The following is a 22,238-nucleotide window of genomic DNA, read 5'->3' as shown; positions in this document are numbered from 1 at the left end:
AAGATGAACATGATTTACTTGAAGAATTCATTATAAAAAAGAACATAAAAGCAAGGCATCGAGCTGCATCTACTGTTTGTCAGTAAATAAATCAGTTATTAATCAAAGATAAAGATAATTCGCGTTAGGCCTACTGTTCATCCTGTCAAAAACGAACATGTTAATTGTTATTTACTATTTTATACTTACTAAACAGACAACATTGTTATTTGCCATTTACTATTTACCTTAAACAAACAATGTCGATCACTTAAGCCTGATTCAACAACACGCACACTCATTTTAGTACAAGTTATTGTCTTAGACAAAAAATGATTCTGCATCGTTTCACCTTTTTTAATGGAGAAAGAGCATGTAGTATCAGGCTGTAGATTCTCTAGAGGAATGATTGCAGCACAAAAAGATAAGGGGCCGATTGCACGAAGCCTGGATAGCGTTCAGCTAGAGTAATGCAGGCGTTCGACGAAAATGTGCCTCCAGGTGTCGAAATTGATATCTTGTTGTCTTCATGCTCCAACATTGGCACCTGGAACAGGGTGAAATTAACATCGCAAACAAAAGAAGTCAGCAGGGCAGAACTGAATATATGAATGCTGTCCCCCCCTCTGTATCGAATGATGAACGAATGTATAAAATTAAACAATTAAAGAGCCGAAACAAGCTTTAGAAATTCAAGCAGCTACTTCAAAAGTGCAGAAAACGGTTAATTAAAGTTTAAACATAAATCTCGCAATTATGATGTTCCTATACATCGAAAAATCCTATGTAAATTTTTTTATTTTTCGGTGAAATGGCCCACCATGGTTTGCAAGGATTTTGCAAAATATTTGTCTTAGCGTATCTTTTAGACCTGGTAGACATCGATGACTTTATATTTTTACATCAAAACAATCATTCACCGTCATTCTATCCATACTGGAAATTTGAACGGTTTAGTCTTGAGAATCTCGATGACTTTCGATCAGTGTTATACAGAATTACGATTCTGAAAGAGTGATCTTCATAATCTGTTAAAACACCTGCAAATGCTAGAAAGAACTATTTGGCTCAAAAGTCAACATGTAGTGAAATAAAGGAACTTTTATATATGGCCGGCTTATCGTCTAAGTTTGGGCGAAACCCAACCGAGCTTTGTTTAATTTTCATTAATATTCTTGATTTCATTTACACCATTCACCATGATACCATCATTGCATTGACTTTCCTTTCTCCCGACATCTTTGCTGTTTATGCCAAAGCTATCCACAATCATGGTACGTTCCCCTTTGCCAAACTATTTGGTTCACAAACGGGACAGTTTGTAAAATTTCAAGGACAAAAAGCAATCAAAAAAACATGTATAGTAGTTACAAACGTGTTCATGCAATGAAGTTCTAAAGTGAAATCATACCAAATGGTCTCATTGCAAATTTTTCTAGCCCTTTTAAAGAAAAATGACATGATAGCACCATGTTACACCAGTCTGGGTTGCTGGAGCAGTTGAGACAGTGTGCATTCCATGAAGGCAATCTACTTTGGCTGTATGGTGCCTATCCTGAAGGTGAACCCCTATCTTCAAGGTCCATTCAAAAACCGTCAGTTTGCACGTGAAATGCATGACTACAACAGGGCTATGAGTGATTGTGCTCTTTGGGTTGTTTCGGATAATTTGGCAATTTAAAATTGTTCATTATTTCACATTTAATTTATTTATTCATTTTATTTATTTCCATTTTATGTACATCAGATATATACAATTTTTTTCCCATTATTTTTGATTCTTCTGTTTTCAACTTCCTTGCAAATAATGTGTCCAATGTGAGTCCTGGACCACCTGGAATTATAACAAGGGTGGATTGTTGTCCGATGCAAAAAGTAATTACCTTTTCTTCAATAGAATTTTAAGGTAGAAGCAAATGTTGGCTCACTATTGTCCAAAGCAGTTGTTTTATGTTTGTTTTGTTCTATTATAAAGGAGAAACAAAACATTAGAAATGTCCTTGGTGCGATTTATATACGTTTCAAAAATTCTGGATTGAATACTTCTAAAGAATTTGCTATTTTTTATTAATTTCGTTAATGTAATTGTAGATAGTAACACCTTCTTTCATCTCCTTTCTTTCTATTCATTGCTTACGTCATTTCCTTGTAACAAATATTTAAGATCACGCATGCTTGTAAATAATCACTTAGCTTGATAATGACTTTGAAATAAAGTCGAATAACTTGAATAACTCGAATAACTCGAATAACTTGAGTTTACAAGATGATGTTTTTTAGAGTGTGTTTTTTCCTTTATTTTTTGAAATTGTCGGCTGATAAAGGATTTTGGAAAAATATCCGAAGGAGCGACCATTCTACCCACAAGCTTTTTGTATTAGCCTGCTCACTAGTACAATGAATACTTAAACTACAGAAAGACCAAGAGCTAGCATTTATAATATATTATATAATAACCAGAAGAATTTGAGCAATTTCATTGGTTGAGAGCTATGATCTATAAGAGCACATACGCACGGAAGTGACGTCATAGAAAATTACCAAATTATGCAATTTACTTAAGTCTTTTTTTGAGAAAAAATGTAACTAATATGCGTGTACCTATATCGGTTATAAAGCAACTGGCAATAACAAATGCCTTTAGCGTATGGAGATCGTCAGTCTCAATAATCGTGCGACGAGTTTTTCATGTTTTGACAAAAAGTTTAGGATCTAAGTGCTTAAAACTACCACAAAATAAGGAAGAGACGCAAACTCTTGTGTCAAAATTCTATGTTAAACATGGGTTTCTACAATGCATAGTTGCAATCAGTGGCGTAGCCAGCCTGAGAATATGCTCCTTCTATGTTAATTTTCTTCTGCCCACTGACTGAAAAAATAAAAGAATTCTAAAGAAATGAGTAATGTTAATTAATGATATGTAATTTACATAGCAGGACAAAACTTGCGGTCTGGCTACGCCACTGAGTGCAATGAATGCATGGTACGCATGTTTTCATTAAACGCCCCTGTACTCCACCAGCAGATTCCCTTAACAGAAACTCTTAATGTTCAATCTGTTTGTGACTTTAAATATTGTTTCATGGATGGGGTTATTAAATGGCGGACTGTGTACGTGATACACGGATATTTTCTAATTCCAACATTAACAATCAATTTCATAAGAATGAGAGTTTTAAATGTCAAAAACAAATTGTTGATGATGAGATGGCAGTCCTTGTGTGTATACTGGGTGACCCCTGTTATCTACTCCTTCCATTTTTTATCTTTCCTATCCTTCCATCTCTTCTTTTTCATGAAAGTGTTCCCAGGTGGAGGCAACACTGTGAAACAACACTATTTTTGATGGCGTTTTTCTTCAGAGAGAAGGGCAATAGAATGTGCGTTTGGAAGTTTTAAAGGCGGGTTTGGAATATTAAAGCGTGAAATGGACATCAACATTGAATATCTACAATATGTCATTTATGCATGCTTTGTTCTTCACAACTATTGTGAAGAAGAAAGCATGTTTTTGCTGAAGAAGAAATATACAAAGAAATGGAATATAAAAATTGATTCTAACCAGCCATTCGGGAGACAGATATACTTTTGATAATAATGATGAACAAAGTAAGAAAGTATATATAGAGACATTTTTCTAAAATTTTTTGACTGACACTATATCAATCACTTAAAATGTTGTTGTTAAAGTTATCAGATGATAATATGAATAATTTTATTTGTGTATTAGCTCAAAAATGACATGTGTTTTAGCCCAATAAGGGTAATACAATTTCAGTAGCCATAACATGATAGCAATCCAACAATATAGAACTACAACAATGCATATATTTTGTGTTGCACAAACCCAAAAACAAGAAACTTAGAAATATTTATCTCTTTAAAAAACTTAAGAATAACAAAATAAGAATAACAAAATAAGAATGTTGGACAATTAAAAGCTATAAAGCACAGCATAGTTATTAAAAGTTTGGAAATGGTGGGAAAGATTGCGAATACCCATTTTCATGGTTTCTGTAGCCATGTTGGTCAGGAGGCAGCATTGGTTGCTGAAAGAAAACTTGCAAGGAACTAAATCCATTGTTAATAGCTGATGCATGCGAGGTTTCGAATGCTTTCTTTCAAGCACTGTATGTCATTCTCGCGTTTTTTATTAGCTTCCTCCATCATATCAACAACTTGTTTCTTGAGAAAAATTTCTTCCTTTGAAGTACTAATTAATTGAAGCATCTTCTCATCTAAAGATTGCTTTTTTCTTAACTTTGAATCTTTCTTTTCTTTAGATTTCTGATAAAATTACGTCTGAATTCACCTATACTTTAACCTTGTGCGATAAATCTTGGTTTTCTGAAGCATTTCTCTCAATTTCACTCTCCTTTCATATCTCACTTGAAGATGTTGGTGAGATACTCCTTACATTTACAGTTGAGTTTCCTTTATTGCCACTATATCTAGGTCAACAGTTTCAATTCCCTCTGGCATACTTTCAACTGCTGGGGATCCTACCCAAATTATAAAGAATTCTTCATACAGACCCAGCACAACTCTTCCACCACCACTTTAACGACCACTGTCCACAGCCGAAAATTAGCTTATATCTTTTGCGATATCTTTTCTTTGGTAAAAACAGCTAACTTTTTGCAGTTCGAATAGTGTTCAATGTCAGATTTCATTCTTTGCAAAACGCGCGCGAAAGGAAATGGCGGACAAAAAATGCGCACTTCGTGATGAATGTTCATAATGGCTATGGCCAGGCTATAGCTACTTCATTATAAAGACAAGACATGTGCCAGCATGTACATGTCATTTCTTTTTAATGATTAGTACCACGTGTTGTGTTTTGTGCACAACGCTTGTGTACGCTAGAAAGAGGCGCGCGTGTCCAAAACTTGCACGCGCGCACGCTTAAAGGGCATGTCTGTTATATCTGCGCGCGGTGCAGAAAATGCAGTCTGGGTTCCATGCTTGTTTCATTTTTCGTAGGCTGCACGAAAACGCTGCAGTATTTCTACGTACGTCTTCTTGATCGTTTCCCAGTCGAAACCAACAGTACACTTATCGGATTTATAATATATAACTATGCGCATCGAAAGAGCTGTCTCTTCGTCACTCCAAAGTTTTAAGTGAAATGTACTTCTTTCACATGCACGTCTGTGTTCACAAGCTATCACACAGTGTTCTCATAAACGAACCACGGACCCTTTCTTATCCCTTAATTTAGAATTAAGACGTGCTAGAAAGCTAAATAATGAGTAAACGGAAAGCGTCAACGCTTGAGTTTTAAACGACCTGTGTAAACACCATAGCCCGTGCAAGTTTTTGAGCGGACGAAAACTTATCCGTGTTGACATGTTATTATGTGCTGTTAACATCACAAGCCTGTGTATCACCGCTAACCATTTCACTCAAAAGTTGCCATATAAGGTATGGCGCAATCCATGTTTTTGGCAACATGTTGTGCTTAAATATAATAATTTTGATGAGGTTTCTCGTCCATGCAATTATTATACAGGTCAGTGGTTTTAACATCTTATTTAACATATAATAACCATTGTATGCATGGGACATTTTGTGGTTAATGAATCTCTATTTAAGTTACTTATCGAACAGAGAGAGCAATTTACAGACGATCTGAGATTGAAGGAAGAACTTCCACAAAGTGCAGTTCTTCCTTTAGTGCTGCATATAAGTACACGGAAATATTAAACTTTGGAAAAGGTCGTTATTTAGTGATAGAAAGAAAAAGCAAAATCAAGTGGAAAGTCCAAAGGAAAGCAACCTTCCGCCAAATTCAAATTTGTTTGTCTCGCAGATAGTTTAGCCAAATGTTCTCAATCTGCAAAAAAAGGGAAATCCGATCTTTGCAATGTATGACCTGAATACTAAATTGAATGTGGTAAAGACATTATTCTGTATTTCATCTTCTGTTGCCATTCCACTACTCCGCCATTCCGTTCTATGTTTCTTACATATCTGCAAAAGGGGCTCATGTTACACCTTAAAAATAACAGTGAACCCAATGACAGCAAAATTACCAATTTTAAGCCTAGGCCATTCGTGCACGAAATACAGGTCAGACACGACGAAAAATCGCAAGCTTGTTTGCAAATATCGGCTTTTACGTAAACGGCATTATTGCTGTATGTCTCTCTGTAGTAGCCTTTTTGCAGAAACAAAACAAGAGAAAGAGAGAAAAGTGTCTTCTTCTGGCAAAATGTACTTAAAGAAGAGTAAGCAATACAATCAAACACCGATACTAGATTCACTCAATTAATAAACGACGTTATCGACTGGGATTATTTAACAATTTGATTAAAGAGTTACAAGAAATGAACAAAGAAAACAGACTCATAAAATACTTGCGAATGACGACAAATTATTTATCTCCCCGCCATCTTTGTGTAGAAAGTGTTAGATTATTACCCAATAGCATGCGTTTTCGTTAACAAAAAAGGTCAAAAGTTCAACTCTTCTTATATGCACGGCAACGAAATTGTCGTTGAGATTTCGTTCAAGATTTTCCTTGCGACAGTTTTCGTTCTAATTTTCGTCGATATAGACGATAGTGTGGCCTTGGCTTAACGGAAACAAGGGGGAAGATACTAACATACTCCCCAAAAAGAGATTTACGCTATGACATTGTTGAATAATACTTCCGTCGTCTCGTTCCTCCATTTTACAATTTGACATTTGTCAAAAATTACGCACTCAAATAGGATAAAAGCTGAACAATAACGAGAAAATATGATTGGTGAAAAAATTTAGTTGTGGATCCAGTTTACGTCAAATTAAATTATAGCTCTCAATCTTAAATTCAAATTACATTCAGAAAAACAGTACCGGCACTTATTTGAAAAACAGTTTTAATTTCTAAAGAATATAATTTGACCAATGGATTAGCCTCTAAGGTGTTTAGAAATGCAAATATACGCCAAAATGTGCTGCAGTAATTTATTTTGACGCACTCTGGACCTCCACTGAAGCATTTTGCCTTGTTGTTCACACCTAGAATAATTTTAAGTGAACTGCAATTGATATCACGACTTCCTTGATATATAGAAATTTGGACGATATCATTTACATGCTAAGCTTTAGTGCAATTATCCAAGGTGACAAGGTGAGTTCAAAATCTATGATTATTTTATGAAGTAATTTGTGTTGAAATTCGAAATATGACGAATTGCAGAGCGTAGCTGTAACATATTTAAGGCACATTTTATGCTGTAAAATATGGAATGCTTTTTTAGAAGCACATTTCTATCATTGTTATTGACTTGTCGTTGTTATTTAGGCCAACGTACACAAAATGTGATAGAGACATTTTGACTTCCGCGCTATTACAAGAACTGATTAAGTTTCAAACTTCTTTTATATTAGATGAAATAAGAGATGAAATAAAAAGTAATCTTTCGCTACTCAAATGAGCAATACTTTGTTTAGCAAATTTCTTGTCGTTCCCATAGCTTTTGATCAAATTTTTACGATCGCTTGTGTCATTTTCTTTACGCACGCTTCAATAAACTTTCTCAAATGCATTCTTTGTGTTAGCTTGATTTATTACAATACAAACTTAAGCAGTTAGTCGTATTTCCCGTATTTGGAGTTGGTGAACTAGTCCTTTAGTGCTTACAAAGTACTTAGGTTTCCGAACAGAATAAACCTCATGTTTGATCAATCAAAAGTGAATTGTGTTATCAAATTTAGTCTTACAAAATTGCAGGAATGAAGAAAATTTGAACAATGCGTCACACTGCGTAACTTTTGTTAAATTTGCGACAATCATGCAAGGTTTATAAGAACATTTGTTACCAATTGCGAATAGGCAAACATTATGACAGGTTCTTTATCCTGTAGAAATAAACAAATATATGGATTGAGTAGGATTAGATGCTACATTGATGTTTTGATTGGAGAAAGAGGCAATTGTAACCCTAAAGTTTTATTTTACAAGTGATCGAGTCATTAAATGAAGGGAAGTTACTGGCGATATGAGTACGTTACAGTACAATACGCTTGCAATAGCAGATTATCTGTTTTCGATAAACATAAACGATGCTGTACATTAAACCCGAGAAAACACTGTTACCTGTTGGTGTTGATGTAAAAAGATGTTTGACAGGCTATGCAGCGCTCCGCGTCAAATAAAAAAATTATTGCTTCTCTTAAGCATAAAAACAAACAAAGAAACAACGCAGTGTCTGCTCAAATTTTGGGAAGTCAAAACAATTTTAGTCACAAAGCCTTGTGACGATGATTTTGTTTTTATTCATAGTCTTTTATTGAAATAATTATACTGCACTATATTTTTAATATCAAAAATATAGTTTTAAATGGTAGAAAAAACGAACAAGCTGGAAAATGCCAAAATGGATGAAACCTGTTTCATATTATTCTTTGACGAAGTGATACAAAAGGTCTGCTAAATCACAAATACTCCATTACGACGTGTTTGCGTCGAAGACTAGATTCCTCGTGAAAATTTAACGAAGTCTTACTTAGATGAAACGTCGTATTTGCTAAATCACTTTATTATTTTTGTGTTGTGTTTTGAATTTCGTTCCTATAAATGTGATGTGCGAAGTTTTCCTTTATTATTACTGCCAATCTTTTCACTGTTTTGATTCGTATTGAACAACAATCTATTGCTCAGCGTTACTACAATCAAAATACATATTAAGCGCGAGAAGCGTGATTTGTTGAGAAGACAAGCAACACACTTCGCAATGGCAACAATATTGACAGAATGTCTTTGTGCAAAATATGTAAGGTATAAGACTCTGCACTGCATCCAAACATGACGAAACTGGTAACAAATTTGTTTCTGTTCTCAATAATCATGAAAATTTAGAAAAATCAAGTCAATCAACGAACGCTTGCAAGACTCGACAAAAAAGCGTACAAGACAGCAAAATAAGGCTGAAAACGTGTTTTGGAGGAAAATGGGTAAAATATAATGCATCGTACGTCCACAAAATATCATCAAGTACTTTCAAATAATGCATAATTATAGTGAGTTAAGAGTTCTTTTTCGTCTTATATTTGGTTTAAACTATAAAAATTAAATCTCCGCCAAGAATATGTGTTAATTGATGCATAATTTGCATTGCATGGTAGGTTCTAAGTATGTATTGTTCTTATGCAATGATTTTCCTTCCATGACCGCCTCCAAAGTGAGCTTTCTAGACATGTTAATCACTTAAAAAAGAATATTTACTTTTGTCTTTGGAAGTTAGAGCTCTGTCAACACTGCTTTTTCAGAGGGGTCTTGATTTTAGTACTTTAGTCCTGTATTGTGGTATTGGCACATATTGTATTCCATGTTGTTCGTTGGGTCATTTTACCCGAAAAAAGTTCATGTAGATGAAGGTAAATGAAGTGAGGACAAACTCTTATACAAGTCCTTTGCTATTTGTCGGTGTGATATAACATTGCACAATCTTTACCATCATGAAAGTTTCTTCTTGTTTGCTGCCAAACTGTAGTCACTTTCATTATAGCTAAGCAACAGAAAATAAGTTCTTCTTTAAAAAACTACCATCATAGTACCATGTGTACTTTGCAAAAGTGGGATATGATGTAATGACTGCAAGTATCAGTTGAGTAAAATGGTATCCCCACGTCTCCGAAGGTTGATGCACGATCAAGGAGGAATGGTGTGAATCTTCCATCGGAAACTTGTGATTGATACAAGCCTGTTCGTTATCAATACTTCATTTTCATTATCACAAGTAGTTTTGTTAAAGTGCTACTATTTTAGCAAAAAATTTCATTTGCGATATTAAATTTAAGTGTGATTTTCAACGTTTCAGTGAATAAGGTTTTTAAGTTTTTCAATCATTCTATTTTTATGTATATTTTAAGTTGGCAAAAATACTCCTTTTAATGTACCTTGTCCGTCTTTTGAAAAGTCTGAAACGACTTACTTAAATTACCTTAATTAGCATTAGAAACGTGCATATCTGGAACTAAATTTTTTCTTTTCCTTTACTTCTTATCTTTTCAACTAGTTTCTGGATAAAGATTTAGCTCCTGATGTAAAAAACTGATTTAAAAGGAACAATAATTTTCAAATCTTTTGAGTCAACAAATAATCAATGAAAGCACATGAAAAAGATAAATTATGTATAAAAATGTGCGAGTCAACTTTCAACGAAATAATTCCCTAAACTTTTTAAAACAGTTTGGAAATATTTAATACAATATTGTTAAACGTTGTTACATTTGCTACAGAAACATTTATCCGCTTCCCGATTGAGCTTAAAACTATTGCATGAATTTAAGTTAAAAGCTTAAAACGCCCATAATATCAGACACACCTACGTAAACGCTTTCTAACACAATTAATCGTATTTAATACATACTAGCTTTTCCCAGAGAAATATTCATAAGCGTCAAACATCACACGCTATGATAAGAGCAGAATTTGATGTTGCCGGGTTGGGGAGTAATGATATGAAATCGTGCATGCAGAAAAAAAATTACTTGAAATCTTGATTACAAAAAATGGACTTGAAATCCTGATCATAAAAAAATGATTTGAAATCGTAATCAGAAAAAAAAATGACTTAATGTCGTGTCCCACATAAAAATGTTTTGAACTTGTGCTCACAGAAACAAATGACTTGAAACTGTGATCACAGATTTAAATGACTTCAATTAGTGATCACAGAAAAAAGTGACACGAAATCGTGATAACTAAAAAATTACTTCAAATTGCAGATTGAAAAAAAACGACATGAAAAATGACAAGTCCCTTCTCGGCCATGGTATATTGTAAATTTCGAATTTATTAAAGTCCATTTTTACCTTAGATAGTAAAGTGCAACCCACAAAGTTTTGTCACATGAATATGCACAAAATATAGTTTAAGATTACAGTTGCTCAACCAGCATTTGAAAAAATGTATTCCAAAGTAGCTAACTCTTTGGTTAAAACAACTTTAATTTTGAGGAATATTTCTTTTTCTTGTTCTTCAATTTATTTATACTCAAACAATCTATGTACAAGAATTAACCATTTAAATATTTTAGCAAAAATTTGTTGAAACTTTTTTCCTGTTTTCTTTTAAACAGCTGTGAAATGACGGATGATTTGAGCGAGAGAGTGGAAGAGCTTTTAATATGTTCTCTTTGCTTGGAGAAATTTAAAGATCCCAGAGTTCTTCCTTGTTACCATTCCTTCTGCTACAAATGTATCGTAAAACTATATAAAAATGATCAATCAGGAGCTATTCGTTGTCCAAACTGTCGCTTGGATATTCAGGTAATGTTGATAATATGAGCACTGTTACTTGACACAAGTCCGAGCCAAAAGGCGTCAGCAGACAGCAAGACGTGTAAATAAACTCATTTAGATGTGCTCAGTATTGATTCATGCATGCGTATGTTTTGCAAAAATCATTGCGTGCAAAAGTGATGTATTATTTGTACATGTGTACATAAATATTAATTGCACTGGAACGATATCGGTACCATATTAAGTGAGATAATGAAATTGACTGGAAAAAACATCTGGCCTATATATGATTCAAACTTGGTCTTTTGAAAACCATATTACCTAATACGTCTACAACCAGCGCCATTCTGAATTCAAACTTTTTCAAAATGGCAAACCTCAACACAAGCAGTAATTGAAGTTAGCTGTTTGCGTAAACCAAAACTAAAACAGGCAGTGTCCCCTGGCCTTCAGCAAAGGGCCGCATTTGAGAGCTCGTGAAAACATTTTTTCGTTTGGACCTCCCAGCCGGTAAATACTATACATATATTTTTAAAATCAAGTTATGCAATATAACTAACAACTTTTGAATTCAAATAGGGGTTATTTTCAACTGATGTATCACACATGCATATAGTAAAAAAGAAATAATTCATTTGCATATAATTTTTCTTGCAAAGTTAATAAATCAACTTAACATCAACTAGAAAATTAAAATGGAATCTAAGTAAGACATGGAATCTAAGTAAGACATGAAATACTGTCAAACACTAATCGTCTTTGTTTTCAGCAAGTCTAGAAAGTTGCTCAATATCCACGCTATCCATTCTGTCTCATGTGAATATTAAGAAGGCAAGGTTGTTGAACTCTGTTTGAGTCATTGTTGGTCTTAACCGTATCTTCAATCTTTTTCTGTAGAAAATAGCCTTTCTAGATCATGTGGTATTTGTAGTAGGATTTGCGTTGAGTAATTGGCATATTTCAAAAGCAAAGACATCATTGCAACAAACTGTATCTAAATCCTTGAAAAAGGTTCTAGATGTGGGCTGCTGTACTTTTATAAACATTGAGTTAGCATCATTTTTATAACTGGTTCAACAAACTCTATCTTTAACCTTTTAACAAAAAACAAGGATTCCGTCTTGCTTTGTCTAAAATGTCTGGCGGATGGGTGTCTTCCGACCGTGGTGAAACAGGTTTTCCAATAGATGAACAAAGCTTGGTTTTGACAAGCACAATGGCATAAAAACACTCAAATGACTGATATCATTTCCGAGAAGCTGAGTGATTTGTCAATTTAGCCATTCTATGTTCGCAGATATGTTACAGTTTATCTTTTGGTAGTGTTTTGGAAAGACTATTAGGCTGTGTGAGCAGTCTTTCACCGACGCTTAAGCCAAAAAAGTTGCTCATTTGGGCTATACAACAAATTACTCATCCTTTTATATTCGTTGGCAGTTTTGTATTCTCAAGACAATCATCCCACTTCTCAAATAGGTGTTGTAGTCGTTTAAGATGAAGTTGTCCAAAATCCGTTTAAAACCCCTGACAGTCCATCGCAAATTTGCTATCCTTATGCAAATGTCATCTTTAATATTTGATTCAATTTCGTCAAAGAGATCCCTTCGCTTCAAAGAATATTTGATTTGTGTCACGATCTTTCTTGTTGTGACTATTGTATAGGAGCCAGTATCTTGCAATAATTTGTTGTATCTTTAATTCTCAGGTTGAGAAAAAGGTCCGTGGCAATAGGTAACATGGTTGTGTTGACTATCTTGATTTGTTTAGCAACTGCAACTCCTGACTTATACCCAAGTCGCTGGTCTTGTCACTGTTGTCTGCAACTAGAACAAAAATATTGAAAACGTAAGAGAATGTATTTTACATCTGAAAAAATTGTGTCAACATGATGGAAACCTAAAAATTCTTCTCCTACTTAAAGATCGTCATCAGCCCATTGAAAGGATTGTGCTTGTTGCTTTTTATTGGAGAAGTCAGTATCTTCATCAGCTATTTTTCAAATTATTCTTTTTTTCTCATTTGCAGTATCTTTGAGAACTCAAAGGCTCGTGGTGGTACATATTTCGTTTTGAATTTCTTGACTACTGTACTTGACGATCCGTTTCTCCATCTATTTTATAAGATCTAAATCATCTCTCAATTGCATGCATTTACAAAAGATGACAAAAGTTTTATTGGTCATTGCAAACATTCAACACATGAAATAAACATTTGCTATTTATGTATGGACAAGGACAGAGGCGTTCCCCATCTGGGGGAGTTCGGTTGCTCGCTCGGGAAATTTTGAATTTTAGGGCCTCTCAACAAAAGTTAGTTCAAGTGAAAAGTTAGTTCAAGTCAACAACAACAAAAACATTCCTTCTCAGGACTATACAAACCTGGACGATCTACATTTACAAACATGTAACGATACTCCTGGGTTCAAACCATTTACTTTAATAACTGTTCAATAATTCTTTGGGATCAAAAAATAAAATTTGGCGAGAACCTTTGAAACGTAAGGTTTAATTTGGGCAAATAGGTAATCAAGGTGTCTTTCAAAAAATATATTAGTTTTGTCTTGTCCTGTATGAGTTCTGCTGCAGTCAAACGCTCAAATTCATTAACAACTGTGCTTGTTAAAACAGGAGCTAGGAAAGAGCCCAGTATAATATGGGATTTTTCATATTATGCAGTGTACTGCAACAGGAATGCATACATTTTAATGAATTGAAACGATTTGTACATTTGAAGAAAATCTTGTGTAGATTTTTCAATTATGCTAAGTATATGTAGAGTTACCGGGTTGTTGCATATTGCAGAACAGTAATGAAATATGTAAAGACTTTTTGATGAGCTTGCTATTTAGTAGCAGGAGAAAGATATTTCAGTATGTTTAGGAAAAGTATAGGAAATACTTTGGCATTCCCGTCAAAGGCAAACAGAAACTATATGAAATTTCCAAAAAGATTGTTTCAAATCTAATCACCATGAGGGTCTGGTAAAATTTTTTTGACAAAGGTCATAACTCTCATTTTTTAAGAAACACAAATGATAATTGTCTTATATTTTTTGCTTCTGATAAATAACACGGATTAAAAATACGAGGATTTGACTGTGCCCCACCCCCATATGTATTTTTAAAAACGAAAAATGCAATAGCCTGAGTCGGATTCTGTTGTAAAAAACAAGTACGCATTGCGTACATGTGCGTAGCCTGTCAATTGCTACTGTCATGGCTAGTAAACGAAGTAGATTTAATTAATGAACATAATTCAAATAAGATTGCATATTTAAAATTATTTACGTCAAACTTATTCTACACATGAAAATGTTTGTTAGTTAAACGACCCGTGTATTTGTTTAACTCTTTTTGCGTTTTTTGACGATTAAGCTGAGCTTGCATGTCACGAGACTGGGCTCACAAGACTTGCATGAAGGAAGTGACGTCATTTACATCTCTTGCAACTTTTAATGGGGTTTTTTCGCTAAAAAAATTTTTTCTGATGGAGTGTTTCAAAAAGTTTTTTCAAGACTCTGAGAGATCGTTCAAACAACCGATAAGTCAATACGTTTATGACATGTATTAAATTACATATATAAACATTTGTATTGTACTAATCGTAGTACATAATATTATATATATAGACATTAGACACATGTATTTTTAGCCAGCTAGCCGTTCTGTTTATTTTCCTTTTTCTTTATCACATCTTGAAAGGTCTATAATTCTAATTGTAACAAGTTTGTGTCTATTACAAACAATGTTTGAATATAAACATTAAGTTTGCACATTACAAGTGATCGCAAGTATGTTCTATTTCTTGTTTTTAGTTTGACACGTATCATATTTCACTCAGTTTAAAATTTGAAAATTTCCACTAATAATATTTGTATTTCGTACAATATTCAAAAGCGAAATAAATTCATTTGCCTTCTGCGTTTGATTAAATTCACCAACAGACTGATGCATGTCTGTATGAGTGAACCAAGGAATGTATAAGCAATGCAAATTATCACCGAATTCGAACATATTAAACCAGACACCACATAGTCTTAAGTACATAGGGCGAGCCGGCATTTAAATAGTATCTTGACTTTAAGTTATTAGTTTTTATGAAGTTTGTGAAGAGTAAGATTATTCTTTTGTACGAACGATACAAGTCAAGCTCGTGTTTCATTCCGCTTGCATAGATGACACAGGCGATATCACGCAAGTGAATTTAATTAAATAGGCCGCGACACTTTTAGTTAATATTTCTTAAAATAAGAACATTTCAATAGGACTATGCTAACGACGACTCTATGCTGATTGCAAATAACTTCTGCTTGATCTCTGAACGCAGACAGACGCTTTACAGTTCGCACCTAGCAAACGTATTTCATTTATACCATATGTATTGGATTCATTTTCAATGTCTTATTGACCTTACGTATAGTTTACCGTAAACCTTTAATCAGAAAGCACAAACCAGCAAGCTTAATTAATTAACGATAAAATTAACTTAAATTAAGTTTAACACACGAAACTTTTTGCGCATGCGCAGTGCCTACCCACAAAATGTTTTCTCACCTCCATTTCCCTGTCGGTAAATAACACATATTTCATTTTTGTTTCTTTTTTCAGATGGAAGAAAGCTCGATTTCGACGATACCTGTAAACTTTCTTCTCAAAAGTCTCCTTACGGTAGTAAAAAAGACAAGAACGTGCGATAATTGTGTAGAAAAAGATCTTGCAGTGAATCGTTGTGATAAGTGTTCCATGTACTTGTGTCAGTTTTGCTCAGAATCCCATAGGCGGGGAATAGCAACAAGAGATCACAAGCTCACCCCTTTGGACGAACCAGATCCCAGTAATGAGCAGCATGTACAAAAAAACTATTGCTTGAAACATGAGCGTGAAGCTTTATTTTTTTGCAGAACATGCAATAAGATTATCTGTCGAGAATGCACGAACAATGACCATAAAAATCATGATTATGAAACCATTGAAAATGCTGCAGATGAATCAAGACGATTTTTGAAAACCAATGTTGACCAGGTAAATGCGAGAAGGATTAAAGTAGAGAAAACCATAAAAGATCTTAAGGAGTTTCAACATCATTTGGAACGTGGGTGTGCAAAAACAATTGAAGAGATTGACAGACATTTTGACGAGATGATCACGGAAGTAGAGAATTGTAGGAAGAAGATTATTGCACAAGCGACGTCGATCAACAACAGCAGATACAACATAGTCGAAACACACCTGGAAAGGCTTGAAGCGACTTCCATCAGTTGTAGAAATAATATTAGTTTGATTCATAGGGCATTTGCAAAAACCAATGACGTTCAACTTCTAAAAATGAAGAATGATATTTTCCAATCATTAGAGCAATTGCAAGAGGTCACAGATGAAATCGATCCTTGTGTTTCTGGTCAGCTTATTTTTGTCAAACCAGAGTCGTTTGGTGCAAAAAGAAAAGATTTGCTAGATAAGTATAGCGTAAGTGAAATTGAGGTAGATTTTGAGAACTGTACGGCCACCTTTGACGATTTATCTACCATAAAATTATTCAATAAGTCTTCAATTACGCTGACATGCTTTGATCAATACAAGAAAAGGCTTCCATACGGAAATTATTTGGTTGAACCAACGTTTTCTGGAGTTGAAATAAAGGACTTAAGCATTACTGACAATGAAAACGGTTCATATAGTGTCGCGTTTTGCCCGACCACAAGTGGATACTTAAAGTGCACATTTTCCATTAGCCAAACTCAAGTTCCAAATTGCACTTTGAATACCTGGGTTGGATGGTGCTGGAATGAATCAAATGGTAACAGCGAAGTTTCAAACAAAGGATTGACGATGAAAGGTCGTGCAGCTGATGAGTATTGTTACAGAATTGGTAATTGCTCCTTTGATTCTGGAACTCAAAAGTGGAAAATTGAAATATCTTACACGCGTGAAGTGACTCGTGCCTTATACACTATCTCTAATAATGTCGAAGTAGGAGTGATCGATTGTGATAAATTACAGAGATATCATAGCGAAGACTCTAAATGCGTGAAAAAATTTAAAGCCAAATGGGAACGTGACGTCATAATAACAGCTATTGTTGATATGAGTGAAAGAAGTCTTCGTTTACAGTCTGTTAAAAGAAAAAGAGGGAACCAGGAGATGTATGATCCAAAAGAATTCTTCGTAAATTTTCGCGCACACCATGTAGTTCCTTTTGTTTCATGTTCCTCTCCTGCAGTATCGATAACACTTTTGCAAGAACAATTTTGAGCAACTCAACAAACTTGTGAGGATGTAAAATCCAGATCCCAGTAGGTTTTGTGCCGTTCTGCATCTCGCAAACAATTTTTTATATATTTGTTCTCCATTTATTTCCATTGAAAATGGGTGGCTTTTAAGATTGGTGACGATTGCGCAATTGTTAATAGAATTGGCGTGGAGATAATATCTTTAGATTTTAAGAGATTAATAAAAAAAGACAAAAATAAAAGCTCACGCGCGTTTCCCACGCTAAATAAGCACTGTAAGTAATTTAAGCTTTATAATAAGTCATACACGCATTTGCGTTAGATTAATGAGACTTGGACATCATGCATACTATTGTATTATCATAAATTGCCCAATATAGTTGTTGCTGGTAGCTATATCTAACTTAACACTTTTTTCTTCCATCAGTTCTATGCTAACAATTTTTTGTTGTTATGTAAATTTTTTAAAGGAGATTACAAGCATGTTGAATTACTATATTTCTCCGTTACCAAATCATTTATGAATGTACATTGTATGTTTCAGCATTACCTCATGCACCCAACTTTTAGATCCATGTGCATCAAGATTAATGTTTTAGTAGCAGTTTGGTGTATCTTCGGGTATAAAAAATAACAAAAAATGTTTTCCCAAATTACCCGATAATATTCGTCAAAAATAACCATATTAACGACGATATGAGAAAAAGTTATTTTTACTTGCCTAATCATCTGGTTATTTTTTACATTTGTTGATAATTTATACTTACAATGATACATTAAAGTTGTTGTATAATGAATACAGAAATTTGTAAAAAATATTGATGGGTTGACAACTATTCATTAAAAAGTTGTCTACACAGCTCATTTTTTCTTTTTTGCGTTTATTTTTGTGTCTGTTCAATGTTAAAGTAATGAAAGTAATACGTTTTTTCATTACTAATTAAAGGGACACTCCAGCCCCAACACAAGTGTTGCTCATATGAAAGCTCTTTAGTAACCTATCTTGAAATGTCAATTACATCGCTACAGTTCCTTTTTGATGTCGAGATATGTCCCTTTGTTCCAAATATTTTATCGATCGTTAACCGCCAACATGTATTTTGTTTGTGGGTATCAAGATTAGCGGAATATTACAATTTGTGACGTCATGGCGTGATAGAAAACAAACTGACTGTAGTATTTTAAATTAGAGAACACAACATTTCACCAAATATGGAAAGCTCGGTCTCTTTTCAACCGTTCAAGTAATGTCAAACTCAAGTTCCAGTAGTTCGTCCAACCAAGATGAAGATTTTTCTGAGTTGGAACTACCAGAAATAAAAACAGAGGGCATAATGAAATAAGGAATATGGAGCCGTATTTATTCGAGCCAACGAGAAAGAGCTGAACATGCATCCAATCAAGCCTATGGTGCAAATACCTTCTAAAGCTAAAATCAATTATAGCAAAGCTCTCAAGAAGCTCTTTAAAATTCACTATTTATGCTATCATTTGATTAGTCATGACCAATACAATTATATCTCTTTGAATATAAAACAGCAGTTAAAGTTTTAAGGATTGCTCTATTTTTCCTTACCTCTCGTTTTGTTTTTAAGTTGAATGTCTTTACGTTGTGATTGTGACATAAGACAGTTCTCATTAAGCCAGTGCCAAATTCTTTGCACGTAGTATAAATTTTACAAGTTGCCATGTACGAATGGGTTTTGAGTTTCTTAAATTTAATCGTCCATGACGTCACGTGAATAGAAACCTTGAATCTCAGGAACAATAGGCAGGGCCAGCAAAATCACTGGCCTTGCGATGCTATCTTCACTTCGTTCTTCCATGAAGCCTATCTTTCTTAGTCTATCAACTCTTCTGAGAGCTACGAACACACAATGTTGTTTACAATTTAATTTTTAGTTATGCTGAGCATGAGCAGCACGACCGCCAGCTACGCCACTGAATGCTGTAGTAACGTAACTTGCCAGTTACTACCACTGATCTGTATAGTAATTGCCTTGATGAGAAATCGCATCAAAATAATTATATTTATTAAGCGCAACATGTTGCCAAAAACATGGATGCTGCTGTTACAGTGATATGAGTATCCCCGTGCTTTGGATGTCCCCGTACTTTAATCATTAGAGTTTTCCCTAAAACGCCGAGAATATTAGAGCTTGCACTGCAGCTTTAACCGAAAATCAATATTTTTTAAGACCTTGGTAGCCGATCCACAGGATGAATATTAGAACTTGATTATTTATAATGGCTAACTGAAATTTGCATTTAGAAGGATATCTGTAAACAATTTTTGCAAAATCTGTGAAATTTTGCAAAACTTTATAGTAAAATCTTTACTTATAATATTAGTATATATAAAGTACATATTATTACCACAAATAGAAATACAATGAACACAAATAGCAAAACACGAAACACAAATAGCAATACATGAAATACAAATAGTAATGCGCAAATACATGAAACATTCGAAAGAGAAGGAGAAATTGGCGATGATGAATTCAATACAAACATATAAATAAACGAAAAAACGTTCGATTAACGTTACAAGCACTTCAATTTGAAAAGCACTGCCAGTGTTTTGATTTATTTTCCGATTAAACAGAGAATTAGATCAAGCAACAGCTCGGTAAAAGGTAAGCTATGTGGAAGAAGCAATTTGGTTCTATTTTTTAGAGAATTTTCAATATGAAATAATTCTCAAGTTTCTGGAGAAATTTCATGGCATTAGCATCTCTTAAGGCGCGTTGCTCAAAAAATTAAATAATATGGTTTACGACGTCAAGGAAGTGTGAAAGATTATGATCTGCTTAGACAAAACATTGAATAGAAGATCGATGAAAGTCATGGGATGCTTGGCAATTGAGCTATGTGGAAAAAATATGACATGCAAGTGAAATGTTCAACAGTTTAAACAATTCTGCTTGATTTTGATCTCAATGCTTCAAAATTAAGAAAGGCACACTGACTTCGAAGTCAAAGGTATTCAAATCCAGGACCAAACTTTTGCTTCCACGCTGACGGACATGATAAACTAAAACCCTAAGGGTTTCCTATACACGGGTGCATCGATTGTTTTAAGTCGGCGGGTGTTATAATTGGAAATTGTAATCCAACAATAATCCCAATGTTATAGGAAAACTTTTTGTGTATTGTATAAAGAAATCTGAATTTTTGCATACAGGTTTAAGAACAGACAGAGGCAGGGGCGGATCTAGGGTATGTCGAATCAGTCACACGACTGATGTTTATAGTTCAAGAATTATTCATCAAATTTAATGATTACAATTTTTTGTGATCATTAAATTCCCGCCTTCTGTAATCGTTCGGATTTCATCGTCAAAATTCTGTTTTATATATGAAAACTTATATTAACACCACCTTAGTAAACAGATTAGTAGATGTTAAAATATCTGGAATTATATTAAATGGCTGACTGATAAGCGTGGTGGCTCGACTGGTTCGACCGATAAAGGAGTTCAAGAACGCTTATTTAAGCCACTCCATTGGTCAACAGCCAGATCAGTGGACGATCTGGAATAATCTCGACCGAGAACTTTGATACATGAGTTCTATTTTATTGAAGAGATCTTTTGAAATGACAATGGACATTCTAAAACAGTTTATGCATATCACTTTTAATTCTTGAGATATTGAGGTTATTGCTTTTTACGATTTGTCTAACTTGTGACGTCAAATTGCATAATGAGAACTAGGAGTATTAGGTATATTTAACGATATTTACTTCACAAGGACAGAGTTTCATTTGTTGTGACGTGGTTAATGTTATGAAATGCTGCCTAGTAGTATCAAAACCTAAAGTTGTGGGGAAACTGAAAAGTATGCGAACTTTTTATGCAATATGACGTCACAAATGAAATAAAATGGAAATAACAAAAATTTCACTGTTTTGCGAAAAAAGGGGCATGCATTAAAAGTTTTGGAAAGTACACTGTCATTTCAAAATTACTGGTCAATGCAAACATAGTTTAACTAGAAAATTTTCGTGTCATAAGCACTTTAAAGCTGTTCAATAGTTCTAACAATTTGCAATTATCAGCAACGTTACTAGCGTTTTTCAGGCTTTCTGTGATCAAATCTTACACATACAGTGTGAACGTCTCTAAAAGCATCTCTTTGGAAACGCTGTTTTCACCATGAATGCAGAATAGAGTAACAGGAAATATTCCCTCTCTTCAATACCATAAACAATTATTCCGACAGTTGCCTCCCACTGTGCTTTATGATAAATCCTGATGAATCTACGGAAATTTTGCATTGGCTCTAGTCACCAAAGACTGAAAAATTGATGCAAAAATTCAGTTATGACATCTCTCACAACCCTTTTCCTTCGCCTGCTTCTTCTACACCATTGCTGCCAAGAATTTTAGTAAACAAAGTCGCTAGATTCCATTACTATGGAGTCACAAAACCCCGAAATTAAATCTTTTAAAAGACTTTAGCGATAAACAATCGCATCCCTTTGCTCAAATGTAGCAAAATTCTGGCGGTTGTAAGCCTGTACCAGCAAGCCAGTTTCTCTTTCATAAATGTCTGTGAACACAATATGTTTCTTGACTAAGCAACAAAAAATATGAATTATTAAAAAAGCAACATCAGAAATAAAGGAATCTTCAAAGCACAATTCCCTAACTGTCAGAAGTCTCATTATGTTCATCCTTTGATTCTACAAATTCACTTGCCAGAACATGTTTCTCAGATGTTGAAAGTGGAAAATAAAGTTCAGTGCATGAGAACACATTTGTGAATCCAAAGCTGTGTTAGTTTCAGTT

At 34.2% G+C, this 22,238-nt stretch overlaps 1 protein-coding gene across 3 annotated transcripts; it reads left to right on the top strand.

Annotated features, from left to right (window-relative positions):
• Positions 1-6,845: 6,845 nt before the first annotated feature.
• LOC124456045 (tripartite motif-containing protein 45-like) lies at positions 6,846-18,239 on the top strand. 3 transcript variants are annotated; one of them, XM_047006587.1, is made up of 4 exons: positions 6,950-7,096; positions 8,828-8,922; positions 11,052-11,241; positions 15,821-18,239. In XM_047006587.1, exons 3-4 carry the CDS (start codon positions 11,059-11,061, stop codon positions 17,462-17,464), a joined length of 1,827 nt encoding a protein of 608 aa, XP_046862543.1. In that variant the 5' UTR covers positions 6,950-7,096; positions 8,828-8,922; positions 11,052-11,058; the 3' UTR covers positions 17,465-18,239. The 3 variants fall into 3 exon arrangements, with proteins under 3 accessions (XP_046862542.1, XP_046862543.1, XP_046862541.1); XM_047006586.1 differs by lacking the exon at positions 8,828-8,922 and having other exon boundaries at positions 6,846-7,096; XM_047006585.1 differs by lacking the exons at positions 6,950-7,096; positions 8,828-8,922 and adding an exon at positions 10,696-10,752.
• The last annotated feature ends 3,999 nt before the right edge of the window (positions 18,240-22,238 follow it).

Source organism: Xenia sp. Carnegie-2017, unplaced genomic scaffold (assembly GCF_021976095.1).
Source record: "Xenia sp. Carnegie-2017 unplaced genomic scaffold, XeniaSp_v1 HiC_scaffold_41, whole genome shotgun sequence".
NCBI classification, from domain to species: domain Eukaryota; kingdom Metazoa; phylum Cnidaria; class Anthozoa; order Malacalcyonacea; family Xeniidae; genus Xenia; species Xenia sp. Carnegie-2017.
This window is presented reverse-complemented; position numbering and strand designations above follow the sequence as displayed.

Excerpts from the sequence above, each read along its gene's own strand:
- LOC124456045 (XM_047006585.1), top strand. The coding sequence starts at position 10,715 with ATGAAAAATGACAAGTCCCTTCTCGGCCATGGTATATT. Across the intron at positions 10,753-11,051 it reads CTTCTCGGCCATGGTATATT|CTGTGAAATGACGGATGATT; the intron begins GTAAATTTCGAA and ends TCTTTTAAACAG. Across the intron at positions 11,242-15,820 it reads ACTGTCGCTTGGATATTCAG|ATGGAAGAAAGCTCGATTTC; the intron begins GTAATGTTGATA and ends TTCTTTTTTCAG.